This window comes from Corythoichthys intestinalis, chromosome 21 (genome assembly GCF_030265065.1).
Source record: "Corythoichthys intestinalis isolate RoL2023-P3 chromosome 21, ASM3026506v1, whole genome shotgun sequence".
Classification (NCBI taxonomy): domain Eukaryota; kingdom Metazoa; phylum Chordata; class Actinopteri; order Syngnathiformes; family Syngnathidae; genus Corythoichthys; species Corythoichthys intestinalis.
In genome coordinates, this window is record NC_080415.1 from 36,463,509 (window position 1) to 36,478,018 (window position 14,510).

The following is a 14,510-nucleotide window of genomic DNA, read 5'->3' on the forward strand; positions in this document are numbered from 1 at the left end:
AATGTAGGTAAATGCGCGATATAAGTACTCTCTATTTACCATTTATGTGATTAAGACTTTGCGACGCCAGAGTCTCGTCTGCCATTTTGTCTCCAGTCTTTTTTTTAGTTGCACAAACAGAACCTTATTGTACCTCACAGTGTCTTATTTGTTACTTTATTAACATGACTTGTTCTGTCCTCACGAAACGTGAAGTTGTTCAGCCTGACAGACAGCAAACAAAGCAAATGTGCTTTTTGAAGCTTTTTACCTCTATCACTTTTGACAATTTGTGAAGCTTTAATGCACATATGAACACATCTTTTCTAAACGAGACACATTTTAACAACAAAACACTCGACACCGAAACAAAACTAGATGGTGTACAAACGTCCATCTAATCTGATCAATATGTAAATTTAGTAGAATGAATTGGCTTAATTTGCCTCACAAAAGTCAGCTAGTTTAAATGCTACGAATGTTAACGTATTTTTAATTCTCATAGCAAATCGCTCACACGTAACTCCACAAAATATACAGTAGCTCTAAACTTAATTACAAATGCATACACAAACATATATTAGCTGAATCAACTTGCAGCCTTATGTGGGCCAAACCAGAGCGCAGCTATCCTTTATCCATGTGAGACGTCTGAGTGCTCCTGTATGGAAGCATTATTGAACGACAGTCCAGCCAGAACCAACGCTGCCACCAGAGGGCAGTGCATCCTCCACTATTTGACGAAATACAATACTTTTGGACTTTTTGGATAGTTATTTTGAATTCTTAAAGGGTTAATTCCGACTTGTGCAGAAATTCAGTTTACGTCGCCAGCATAGGAACAGAACTCGTTTGTAACCAGGGAACCATCTGTATATAATTATCGGTTTAATTTTTAAATTTTTTATCTCGATCGTCGATGTGACATCATAATTCCCATTATAGGCCTATAATTATCTGTAACTGATATTATCGTGCATCTTTAGTTCTTTCCATATGATTTTAATTTATTTACAATTATTAAACCAATATACTGCCTGTCTGGTCACCCAACATTCTTTGCTCAGTTGTACACTGACCTTAATTTGACAGAATCTTTTCAAGTTTAAAGCTTGCGAATACAAAATTAACACACACCATCATTTGCACACATAAGAAAACGGTAAAAAAGTTGCTATTATATATAATCGTTGTATAATGTTTTTTTTCCCCCTCTCGACCGCTTCAAAATTTCCTTTGTTAATGTTGATTTCCAGTCGCTCGGGCGTTATTGAGAAGTTGGAAGCCCTGGAGCTGGAGAATCCAGTGAAAATGGAGGTGGACGAGTCACACAAGAGCGGCGCTCGACAAGGCCGCAGTGAGCTCAGACGTTTCCAGAGAGAGGTATAAGACTTGAGCGAAGCGAGAAATGCAAATGTTTTTTAATAGCATCACATCAGGGCAGAGATAAATTCAACATAAGTCAAGCCGACATGTTTTTCTTCCCAAACATGGTCCCACTGCAGCTTCCTGTGTTTTTCTTTGCCTTGTCTTACATTCATTTTTTTTCTCCTCATACTATGTTGTCATTTTTTTTTGTTTGTGGGTCAAAGATCACACAAGTGTGCTGTATGTGTTTCCAGTTTCCATTCTGTGGTGGGAATCCCCTGGTGATTGCGCTTCCTTTTCTCACCGTGGCTCCCCACGCTATGATCTTACTCTTTTTGATACTGTTAAAGAGGTTTCTCTTGTTTTGCCAGATGTCCACCCCCTCATGTAACTAACAGTGTGCACAGACTGGGACAGCATGTACACAACTGTGTTATTGATAGTAACAAACTACCTCTACAGTGGTGCCGAGATATACAGTGGGGCAAATAAGTATTCAGTCAACCACCAATTGTGCAAGTTCTCCTACTTGAAAAGATTAGAGAGGTCTGTAATTGTCAACATGGGCAAACCTCAACCATGAGAGACAGAATGTGAAAAAAAAACTGAAAATCACATTGTTTGATTTTTAAAGAATTTATTTCCAAATTAGAGTGAAAAATAAGTATTTGGTCACCTACAAACAAGCAAGGTTTCGGGCTGTCAAAGAGGTCGAACTTCTTCTAACGAGGTCTAACAAGGCTCCACTCGTTACCTGTATTAATGTCACCTGTTTTAACTCATTATCGGTATAAAAGACACCTGTCCACAAGCTCAGTCAGTCTCACTCCAAACTCCACTATGGCCAAGACCAAAGAGCTGTCAAAGGACACCATAAACAAAATTGTAGAGCTGCACCAGGCTGGGAAGACTGAATCTACAATAGGTAAAACGCTTGGTGTAAAGAAATCAACTGTGGGAGCAATTATTAGAAAATTGAAGACATACAAAACCACTGATAATCTCCCTCGATCTGGGGCTCCATGCAAAATCTCACCCCGTGGCGTCAAAATGATAACAAGAACGGTGAGCAAAAATCCCAGAACCACACGGGGGGACCTAGTGAATGACCTACAGAGAGCTGGGACCACAGTAACAAAGGCTACTATCAATAACACAACACAAGGGACTCAAATCCTGCACTGCCCGTCTGCAGTTCGCAAGATGGATAATCCAGAAGAGGACTGGGAGAATGTGTTATGGTCAGATGAAACCAAAATAGAACTTTTTGGTAGAAACACAGGTTGTAGTTTTTGGAGGAGAAATAATTCTGAATTGCATCCGAAGAACACCATACCCACTGTGAAGCATGGGGGTGGAAACATCATGCTTTGGGGCTGTTTTTCTGCAAAGGGACCAGGACGACTGATCTGTGTAAAGGAAAGAATGAATGGGGCCATTTATCGAGAGATTTTGAGTGAAAATCTCCTTCCATCAGCAAGGGCATTGAAGATGAGACGTGGCTGGGTCTTTCAGCATGACAATGATCCCAAACACACAGCCAGGGCAACAAAGGAGTGGCTTCGTAAGAAGCATTTCAAGGTCTAGCCAGTCTCCAGATCTCAACCCCATAGAAAATCTGTAGAGGGAGTTGAAAGTCCATGTTGCCCAACGACAGCCCCGAAACAACACTGCTCTCGAGGAGATCTGCATGGAGGAATGCACCAAAATACCAGCAACAGTGTGTGAAAAGCTTGTAAAGAGTTATAGAAAACGTTTGGCGTTATTGCCAAAAAAGGGTTCATAACAAAGTATTGAGATGAACTTTTGGTATTGACCAAATACTTATTTTCCACCATGATTTGCAAATAAATTCTTTAAAAATCAAACAATGTGATTTTCTTGTTTTTTTTCCACATTCTGTCTCTCATGGTTGAGGTTTACCCATGTTGACAATTACAGGCCTCTCTAATATTTTCAAGTGGGAGAACTTGCACAATTAGTGGTTGACTAAATACTTATTTGCCCCACTGTAGACGATGCTTTATTTCTGACTTTTATATCTTTTAATTATTTAGGAGCAGAGGTCCACCATAGGTCAAGGTCTGGTTTTCCCTTCCTCCATGCCGCTTTTTAGGAGAGCCAAGTCCCTTGACCGACGGACCACTGATTCCGTCATGACAGTAAGTAACATATATACCAGTTGCTTTTATAAACTAGTCTTCACAAGTTTTGTTTTTATGTTTCACTGCTTACATCGATGAAGATAAATGTTGCAGTATTTTTATGACCAGTGTAGTTAGGAAGACGGTTGAATTGGTAGAACCCTTGAAAGTTCTGCCACTGTGATGTGTACTTATGTCGTCCCGAGTAACTTTTTCTCTCAAGCAATTGAGGAAGCTCACTCTCGTGGTATCAAACATGCTGTGCTGAGAACGTAGCGGCTCAAATTTCATAAAGGATTATTACTATGCTTCTCTCTGCACTCCCATCTCAATGTCACCTGCTTTTAGCATTAGTGTACTGCCCAGATGGGTGTGTCGGCACATTGTTGACGTATTCTTGTCAAAGTGCAGTATTTTTTTCCTCCTCTATTTAAAGGACTCATTCGGTTCACAAGAGTTGCCTAAATAGTTTTACCGTTAATAGGTTCTGATTCTTACATGATACTATGTGAAAGCAGGTTTGGCACACAGCATAAACTTTTAAATACTTAGAACCCTCGAGCTAAAAGTACTGTATATTTTGTAAGTGACTGATTCATTTTTGGCTAATCCTTCCTTCCCAATAGCGGTTCTCAATGGGGGTTTGAACGATCCCCAATGTTCGGTGAGTCTGTCCCAGAGATTGGCGGAGTGTGTATTTGTGCTTGCATTTGTCCATATAGGCCTTTTTTCACTACACTTAGCAGGACGTGGCGCACAGTCGACTAAAGCGTTGATTATGTATAAGTGTTGCAAAGTGATGATGTCATTTACCTCGATTTACAATAAAAAATCTACTCTGGAATGGTGTCAGTGTATCTGACTGCATATTCTATTGGAGAGGCGTTGGCAAATGCTTTCTGAATGTTAACAGTAAGGCTGCAGCAGTTGATTATTTAGGTAATTAATCTATTGATTAGTTACTTTGAATAATCAAGTAATTGGATTCCGAACATATAATGCATTGCAGAATAAATTTTAATAGATGTAGAACAAAGCAACAAACGTTTATGCCTGCAGTAACATTCATTTTGGCTTGCTAAGATTGCACTTTTCAAAGGAGCATTAAATGCGAATACAAAATAAAATTCCTGCGTGTTCCTTCAAACCATGCAAAATTACATTTTCATTTCACAAGAGCAATAAATGCATTTCGAACTAAATCATACCTAACTTTAAGTACAACAAAAGAACAATTGGCTAACTTGGACATAGCAAAAGTCTGTTAGCTAAAATGCTATACAAGGTGAACTTTTTTTTCCTCTTTATCTCTTAAACCGTTCGTTCTTAACAGGGAGCAGCTGGATTCAGCCATGTTAGACAAGTTATTCATTGTTGGCACTAGAGGGCAGTGTATCCACCCAAATCAATAAAACTAAATGCAACTTTACAAAACTAGCCATTACAACCTCAATCCAACTAAACGAATCCTCGAAGAGGCAAAGTTGGATTCAAAGCTTTTTTCTAATCGAAAAACAATTTATTGCATTTGAACTGGTGATTTATTAGGACAAATTGTCACTACATTAGTGGTTGAATTGGTTAAAAAAAAGACAATATCGCATATCAGCAATAATTTATGAGATAAAAAGAGACAAGCTTTGTAAAAATTTGTTATCGCGACAGGCCTACAATACGGTATTAAGTATAAACTAGCTTGCTTTATTACTGTATATCAAGAGAATAATAAATGCTGCTGTAGTAAGTAGCAAGCTTTGGTAGAAACTTATGTAATTACCTTCAGCTCAAATGTGCCAATTACCATAGAAGCCACTGTGTGTCTGTGGGCTCTAGACAAAGCTGCTCCTGTTCTGCTCAGCCTTAGGATCCAGGGTCAACATGAGTTACAGGATTTGAACTGTGTAGAAAAGACTCCAGGTTTTTGTTTTTGTTTTTGTTGTAGGACCACATTTGGTTAGATAACAATAGTTGATTTTAGTGGAAAGTTTTCTGGTCTACTTCAAGTAAATTAAAACTTTGGCTACAGAATGTGTGGATATTTCTTGATTTGACCTGATCATTTTATTATTTGTATTTCTATAGTTTATTGCCTTTTTCATCATGCCTTGTGTTGCTCTGATGTGTGAGAGTATTGGCAAGTCAACACCTCTCCCACTCCTCTTCAGGTTACATGCTCATTCTGCTTCTGTTGCAGATTTTGCTGCGTGTTTTCAGTGCACTCATTCTTAGTTTGTATGCTTGTATTTGCTCTTGGTTATTGTATGTGTTTGTGTGTGTGTGTGTGTGTGGGGGGGGGGGGGGGGTTATTCCCTTCAGATATATTTTTTAAGCTATTACAAACAGGAAATGGAAAAATTGCACAATGGATCACCTAAGATAGAGCGCAACCGCAAATGGCAAACATTGTAGGTTTCGGGATTTTTGGTGAAATGTAAAAGAATAATAACTACAGTTAGATAATCCATTCAGTAATTTTCGGACTATAAGCCGCTACTTTTTTCCTTCATTTTGAATACTGTGTTTTATAATCCAGTGCAGCTTATTTGTTTATGGCGGAAAACACTCAGGTGACTTGAAGTTGCGCTCTGAGACCCCCAGTTTGGCCAAATTTCAAAATTGTCTGATATGCATGTGTGATACATCATTGGAAAGCTTAAAATCTCTATTTTCTGGGGGAAGAAAAATTTTGGACAGGAGGCCATTTTTTCAAAAAAAAAATGTAAACAGCAAAACCCTCTCTGGAGGTGAGAGCACGCGAGAGCAGAATTACAGACGCCATGACGTTAATGAGATATTATAGCATACTTACCTTGTTTTGATCCAAAAACTCCGTGTCGCATGTATCCCTGAGTGTCAAGACACAGCTGTGATGGCCACAGCTGGATTTTGGGGGGATTTTATGGGTGAAACATGGTCATATAACAAGGGTCGCGATGCAGAAATGGCAGACATTAAGGAGTGATCGAGATTTTCTTTTTCCTATATTTACCCCTTTAAACTTTTTTTTTTTCTTTTTTTTTTTTTTTTTTTTTTCTTTGTTTGGATCGATTATCATCTAACATATTGGGGAAAATGCGACAGTAACAAAAAAAATACAATTTAGCGATAGTTATGAGGTAGATATCCGTGACTTTTTTTACAGACGCCATTTTTTTCATTGTGACGTAATTTGTTTAAAACTTTAAAATATGCGCGTGAATAATTTTTTTAAGTCTTCTTTTTTTTTTTTTTAAACAAAATATTAGACATCAATTAATGATTCTAAGCTAAAAATGACAGACATTTTGAATAATAGATATAATTACTTACCTTGTTTTCATGGCTGGGTTAAAACAAAAACGGTTGCGCGATGTCTGTAAACGGGGGTTTTGAGGGTGAAACGGGCAAATTAAAAATAGTTCGGGGGCTTAATGCGCCATGAATCGGCTACGGCAGCATATAGACATATAGTTCTATCAAACACAAGTTGTTTTGGCTTAAAATATAGCAGTTACTTTTAAAGAGGATTGCAAGAGCAGAAACTGATTTTTCAGTCTTGTCTGTGTTTTCTGCCTTATTTATTTGGGTTAACAGGTAACACTTTATTTGACACCGGCATCATAAGACTGTCATAAGACCGTCACAATTATGACATGACATTATCATGGGCATGAATGAATGCTTATGACAGATGTCATTAAGTTTCATCCGGCAAATTATGTCACTAACTCCATTCATGTCCGGCTCTTTTAATCTTTTAACATCCCTTCAAACGGGAGATCATTTGCCGGGGGACACAAAATGACATCTGTCATAAGCATTTATTAATGCTCATGGCAGTGTCATTTCATAATCATGATTGTCTAGTGAGAGTTTCACGGCACTACTGTCAATAACAGTTTTACCAAATACTATAACTGGGAATTAATGATACAACTAGAACAGTAACTGAAGAAATAATTGGCACAGAACATGAATTTTGATAGTTTTTTACATCTCTATCGCTGCAAAGCATCCTAGGAGGCATGTTTGAGGACAGCATTGTTCACAGCAGGTGGCAGCAGAGGTTGACTGTCTCCCCCAAGGGAGCAGTGATGGCCAAATGAAGCTTTGCAGCCAAATGGTTCAAAGTTTCATGGTGGTTCATTTGGTCTTATGACAGTTTTATGATGCCGCTGTTAAAAAAGTGTCACGGGTTGATATTTTTGGGGTAAATATTCCAGCTGCGGCTTATAGTCCAGTGCGGCATATCTATGAACAAATGTAGTTTTCCTCTCAAATTTGGTGGGTGGCGGCTTATAGTCAGGTGCATCTTATAGTGCAAAAATTATGGTACCGTAACTAAATTTAGATGATCCATTTAATAGTCTAACATTGACTATAAGAACCATCTAATAGTCTAACGGTGACTATAAGAATTTTGAAAAATGAATTGTTTGGGTAATTTGTATAAGAGCAACCAACGGTTACGTAGGTGTGAAAATAGGTTAACCAAATAGGGCTTCACAATTAGATAAATCTTGGTGTGCATGTGTGTGCACTGCATCTGCTTCCCGTGGTCACCGGTCACATTTGTGTCATCTTGCACTGCAAACAACCACAGCAGTTTACTACAACTTTAGCAAGCATTAGATTCTGCATCCTTAGCTGGATCCTCACTGAGCAAAAACTAATGAGGTGGAAGTTGTACCTGACCAGTGGTCTGCATCGAGACCAGTTTTACCTTATTAGTTGAAATCGTCCAAACCATTGGTCACGTCAAACTCTCCCCCAATTGATTGGATTTAGCATGTGTCTTTGGGTTTTGAGCCATTTTTTAAATGTGTTTATACAATATATGTGTGTGTGGAAAGTGCACATATAAAGTCTTGTATGTTCTGTTGTATTTGCTTTGTTTTTAATAATGTCCACCTTAAACTATAACTTTTTAGAATAAATGTTTCACAGCTATCTACTAGTATAATTTGAAATGACAGATTTGTAATGGAACTTTTGTTCTTTTGAATTGTAGCCAGATTTACTGAACTTCAAAAAAGGATGGATGGTGAAGCTGGATGAACAAGGACAGGTATTTGCTTTCCTTGCACACGATGTATCCACACACTTTCAGCATTCTTGGCTGATACCTTTAAAAGAGGCAAGGCTACATTCAAAGGAACCATGTACATTTCCCACGATCACAAATTAAGACTCCATTTTACAGACATCTAAAACGGCTGTTTTTGGTAGACTTTTCTGTCTCTTAAAGTGCCTATGACAGCAAGAAGCATTTTTATTTCATATTTCATGTAGTATTTTATGTTCCTGAATAAAATGGACCGCTTTGATTTGTGTAGAAGCGATCGTTTTATGTATTCAATTTTTTTTAATACCGCGCCATGAAAGTGAGTGACTTCGGCTTCAGTCTCTGGTTGAGGACAAATGCGAATGTGACCTCACCCGGGTCAGCATTCTAATTAAATGCATTCTCTTGGCAGCAGAATTTGATTTGAAGGCTTTTTCTAATCTAATTTTGTCTCCTAAATTAAACGTGGAAAGTATACACCACCCTTCTGTAGCTATGTTACCGTATAACCATGATTCATTGAATGCTTGACATCATTGTATTTTTTTTTTTGTTTTGTTTGTACTTTATAGTGGAAGAAGTACTGGTTTGTATTGACAGATCACAGCTTGCGGTTCTACAAGGACTCCATTGCCGAAGAGGTAATGTCCATGACTTCTCTTTGCTCAGACTAGTTGAATTTGCTGTTATTTCATTTTTTATAAATATATTGATCCTTAAGGCTTCTGACCTTGACGGTGAGATTGATCTGTCAACATGCTACAATGTCATTGAATGCCAGGCTCAACGAAATTATGGTTTCCAAATACAAGTAAGCTAATTTTTCTCGCTGTCTCTGATTTCATTGTTTAATTTCTATTTCATTTTACAGTAGTTTCTCTGACTAATGTGGGATTTTTATGTTTTATACAAATTTGTTCTTAAATGTTTAGACTCGTGAGGGAATTTACACACTTTCGGCAATGACAGCTGGTATACGGAGGAATTGGATCCAGGCAGTTATGAAAAATGTCCGACCATCTACTGCTCCCGATGTTGCAAGGTTAGTAAAACCCAATTTTTAAATTCATTCTGGGAGCTTCATGTTTCATTTTAAGGCTTTTGTCCTTTAACTTTCCTTCAGCTCAACGGACGACCATCGTTCTCATTCTCCACTGGTCAGACCAGATGTGACACATGACTCTCCCTCCTCTGAAACCTCACACCCTGAAAGAGAAACTACTCAAGGCTTCGTTAAGAGCCGAGTACGAGAGCGTAGGCGAGAAGGCCGTTCGAAGACTTTTGATTGGGCCGAGTTCAGACCAATCGCCCAAGTCCTGGCTCAGCAAAGGGCACTGGAGGCCGAGAGCCTAAAGGCAGACATAGGAGAGCTTGAGCGTAGTCGAAGGCGAGAGGAGAGGAAAAAAAGATTCGAGTCTGTGACAAGCTCAACGATGGAGCCTTTGCCGCTGAAAGACGGTGGAAGAACGGATGTTCAGAGTCCAGACAGAGTACCTCAATCACCCGATCCTCAAATCGTAGAGATGCATCATAAAGTAGAGGAGGTGATTGAGCAACATTGGCGACAGGTAGAGAAGACGCCGATACGGGAAGAGCGAAGGGTGCCGCTACCTTTGACTGTTCCCGCAAGAGAGGCTGTGGAGCTCGAAAAGCTACTGGAGAACTACAAGAAAGGGGTACGTTTACCCATATTATCTGCCGTACAATTGTGTTAAAAACTTTTCAACCCCAACAGCAGTACAGTATTGTAGTATTACATTTCATTTGTATCTTATTCATGATAAGAATTAAGTGTATTAGGGCTGTCAAACGATTCAAATTTTTAATCGAGTTAATCACAGCTTAAAAATTAATCGTAATTAATGGCAATTCAAATCATCCTAAAATATGCCATATTTTTCTGTGAATTAATGTTGGAATGGAAAGATAAGACACAAGACGGACATAAACATTCAACATACTATACATAAGTACTGTATTTGTTTATTATAACAATAAATCCACAAGATGGCATTAACATTATTAGCATTATTTCTGTTAAAGTAGTACAAGTTATAGTAATTTTATTTTAAACCCCCTCTTAATATTTTCGTCACTTTTCTTTTTGTGAACATTATTTTTTTGAGCGATAGGAATATTATTTTTGTTGTGCTTTCACTAAATGATACTGTAGCGACTTAGCTATTCCGCCCAAATGCATGATGGGAAGTTGGGCAACCATGACTGTCAGTGGTGGCTGCAAATGGTATACAGTATGTTCTGCGTTGTGTTCAATTAGGCGTGTGAAGAAAAAGATTCTCCTGCTCCGCCCAAATGCATGATGGGAAGTTGGGCAAACAGTACTGTTAGTAGTGGCTGCCAAAGCTTAAGCCAATAAAAGGCACGGTCCAATTAACGCCTGTGCCCACTCGCATTTCTATGCCTTTGTGCTCTTAATGTGCTAAAACGGCGTCATCATAAACTATTTGAGGCAACGCATGTAACCGGTCATTCCGTGCATGCGTTACTTGCGTCGAATATTTTAACGTGATTAATATAAAAAAATAATTATCGCCCGTTAACGCGATAAATTTGACAGCCCTAACATAAGTAATCGATTACTCCATCAATTAGTTAGTTCGAAATATCAAGTAATCGGATAAGGAACATTTATGCAGATTAAGTTGCAGAATAAATTTTAGACGTTTAGACAAAGGCTTGGTAAGATTGCACTTTCGAAAGAGCATTATTTGCGAATACAAAATGAAATTTATGTGTGTTTTTCAAACCATGCACTTTTATTTCACAAAAGCAATAATTAAAATAGCTGAGCTTAGCCTCAAACGGTATAAAAAAGTGAGGATCGAAGTACAACAACAAAACAATTTGCTGACTTGCAAAGCAAACGTTAGCTAGAAAAAATGCTGTTTTTTGTATACAATGCTCTTAACAAATCATTCACCTATTCCCACAAAAAACGCTAAATACCAGTATACCTCTAATCTAAATTATGAATGCATAACAATCTTATTAGCTCAACCAAAAGCTTACAATCTTATGTTGATCTGAACTCATTCACTCCCAGCCATTTTCACCGGTGCAACCCCCTTCGCTCCCGGCCGTTTTACTGGATTTTGACTGATTTTGCAAGGCCCACAGAAAATTCTGTTCTATTGCTATATAAACATGGAACCCACCAAAAGAAGGATTAGACTCTGTTCTTTCACCAGGAAAAAAAAGTTCATATATTTTTCCATTCTTTAGAAATCAGCATTAGAAAATAGCTTAGTTTGAGCAATTTTCCAATTTATGATGGAAAAACAGAGAAATTGAGCTTTTTGTGAAAGCATACATTTCAAACATAACTTTAACACAGCTATTTTTTGCCTTAGTTATATCCCAAACATCTGAAAAATGTTTTCCTTTACAAAATATCATAAACAACAATACAAATAGAGCTTTTGATAGCAAAGTAACAATTTATCTACACATAACTAACTGAGAGATGACGCTGTTGTGGTCGCAACAGCCAGGGTAAACTTTTCCCTCATCGCCGCCTGTCTCTGTTCGGCGAGCAGCACGGACTCAACGGCATCTTTCGCTGCACTGGTTGTCCTGGTCGTTCTGCTCGGTTATTTCTTTAAAATGGATTTTCAGCGTTGTGCTTTGGAACTAAGTTGAATCAGAACCCAGAGATGTCTTTTGTGGAAAAAAAAAAAACGTAAAAGATGTATTAATACGTCTTTCGGACACTGAAACAATTAAAAATAGAACATATTTATACGTTTTTGGGAGCAAATGAGTTAACAGTGAGCAGCTAAATCCAGCCATATTGGATGAGTTGTGTCATATTCACTGTTGCCACTAGAGGGAAGTGTATCCCTCCAAATCAATAAAACTAAATGGAAACACTTTCAAAACAAACCATTGCAACATTACTCTAATTAAACGAATCCTTGAAGCAGCTAAATTTTATTCGAAGCTTCAAATGGGTAATAATGCAGTAAATGGGGGGTTTGAGGTATTAATTTCAAACGATGACGTGGTTTGAGATATTTAGTTTGAATGATGGCAAGACTCGCAGCCCCTCATGTGCTGCAAAATGGACTCAAAGGGGTGACATTCGTTTGTGCCATGTTTGCGTTCGTTGTTGGAATACCCCTCTGTTATTGAGAGAGTTGGTACGCTCCGTCAGCCGCGACGGAGGGGCTACAATTGACGTCATCACTCGAAATTAGTATTTCAATGTCTCAAAAATGATAGCAGCACAGACAAAGCATAAACGATTGACACCATTTTTAATCAAAATGAGGTGCTGGGTGACCTCAGTCTGACTTAAAAAGGAATTGTAAATATCTTAAAAATGATCGCAGCACAAACAATGACATCATTTTTATATAGTTATTCGTCCAACTTCACAGAGGTTATTTTTTCACTTCTTAAAATTGCCTTGCTCTCTGCCAGTGAACAACCACAACCAATCAGCTGATTGCCATCACTTTGCATGTTAAATGACATGTCTTGATGTTACATCAAATGTTTTCCGTCTTGCATCCTTCCAGATAGAAGACCTTAAAACACAATTGGAAGGCTGTCACCAGCAGCTGCTTGACTCCAATAAGCACAAACAGCAGCTAGAACTGCAGCTGAGAACAGCTCTGGAGAGAGAGCATGACATACGGACGGGTTACATATCTCCGGTGAGTTCATTTTTAAGTTGCAGTTGCATTTGACCTTTGATTACTCTTTATTCATGGTGCTTAGATTTTATACAGTCGTTTCTCTTAATTTTATTTTTAACATCCTTTGCATGTGTTTATACTGTATTTAAAAATATTAAACAAGAGGGCAACAATGTGTGCCTTTGCATGAGTTCATTGCATGTTAAAAACATTTGAGATCTAATTATTACATTGGCTTCTACTAGTTGATCTCTTTTCTTTCATAGTTTAGGCAATAATTGAACTCATGCGATAAATCCGTTGTGACTAGACATGTGCCGGTTGAGGTTTTCATATCACAGTATACCTTAAAACCATTACAGTTTCAGAACAGCAAAAGTTTTTTGCGTCTTACCGTCTCTTCGGTATTAGCTCGCTTGCAGCTGCAAGGCTCAACCCTCCCCCACTGGTTGTTGCTTAGTGTAGTGCTGCAACGATTATTGGATTAACTCAAGTATTCGATTAGAAAAAAAGAATCAAATTAAATTTTGCTGCTTCGAGTATTCTTTTAATTGCAGTGGCGTTGTAATGGTTTATTTTGAAAGTGTTTGCATTTAGTTTTATTGATTTGGTTGGATACACTTCTCTTGTCTGCTTCATTTCACATGGCTGAATCCAGCTGCTTCCCGTTAAAACCAAGATAAGCTAATTTTTTGTTTGAGCTAATGTTTTTTTACAATGCATTCGTAATTTAGTTTATAGGTATATTTTGCTGTTTTTTGTGGGAATATGTATTTGAACCATTTGTTAAGAACGTTGTTTAAAAAAAAAAACGTTAGCATTTTATCGAATTTAAGTTAGCGGACTTGTGCTATGTAAGTTAGCCAATTGTTCTTTTGTTATACATAGATCCTCATTAAAAAAAAAAAAAATATATATATATATATATATATATATATATATATATATAACTGTTTGAGGCCCAGCTCTGTTATTTTAATTTTTCATGTTCCTTATCCGATTACTCGATTATTCGAATTAACTAGTTCATCGATTAATCGACTACTAAAATAATCGATAGCTGCAGCCCTAGCTTAGTGTCAGTGAGTCAGCTGTACTACACGACGGCTGGAGGAGGTTGAAACCCTGAAGTCTTTTCCCCCATCGAAGAAATCGATATCGCTAGTATGAGAATACTTAGGTTACAGAAAAGTTAGACGGCCGCGGCTTAGAGAAGGAGGGCCAACCGACATGTAAAACATGTTCTCTGGGGGTGGCTGCCGAGGAAGTAGTACCTCCAATATGATTTCGCATTTATGAAAAAATAAAGGTTAG

At 37.9% G+C, this 14,510-nt stretch overlaps 1 protein-coding gene across 6 annotated transcripts in view; it reads left to right on the forward strand.

Moving 5' to 3' along the window:
* mprip (myosin phosphatase Rho interacting protein) overlaps positions 1 to 14,510 on the forward strand; it is a 65,912-nt gene that overhangs the window by 28,545 nt on the left and 22,857 nt on the right. For all 6 annotated transcript variants that reach the window (XM_057826175.1, XM_057826173.1, XM_057826178.1 and 3 more), the window contains 8 exons: positions 1,236 to 1,362; positions 3,405 to 3,509; positions 8,482 to 8,538; positions 9,108 to 9,176; positions 9,257 to 9,346; positions 9,468 to 9,577; positions 9,659 to 10,211; positions 13,077 to 13,214. In XM_057826175.1, coding sequence (XP_057682158.1) covers positions 1,236 to 1,362; positions 3,405 to 3,509; positions 8,482 to 8,538; positions 9,108 to 9,176; positions 9,257 to 9,346; positions 9,468 to 9,577; positions 9,659 to 10,211; positions 13,077 to 13,214 — 1,249 coding nt within the window. The remainder of the gene's footprint in view (positions 1 to 1,235; positions 1,363 to 3,404; positions 3,510 to 8,481; positions 8,539 to 9,107; positions 9,177 to 9,256; positions 9,347 to 9,467; positions 9,578 to 9,658; positions 10,212 to 13,076; positions 13,215 to 14,510) is intronic.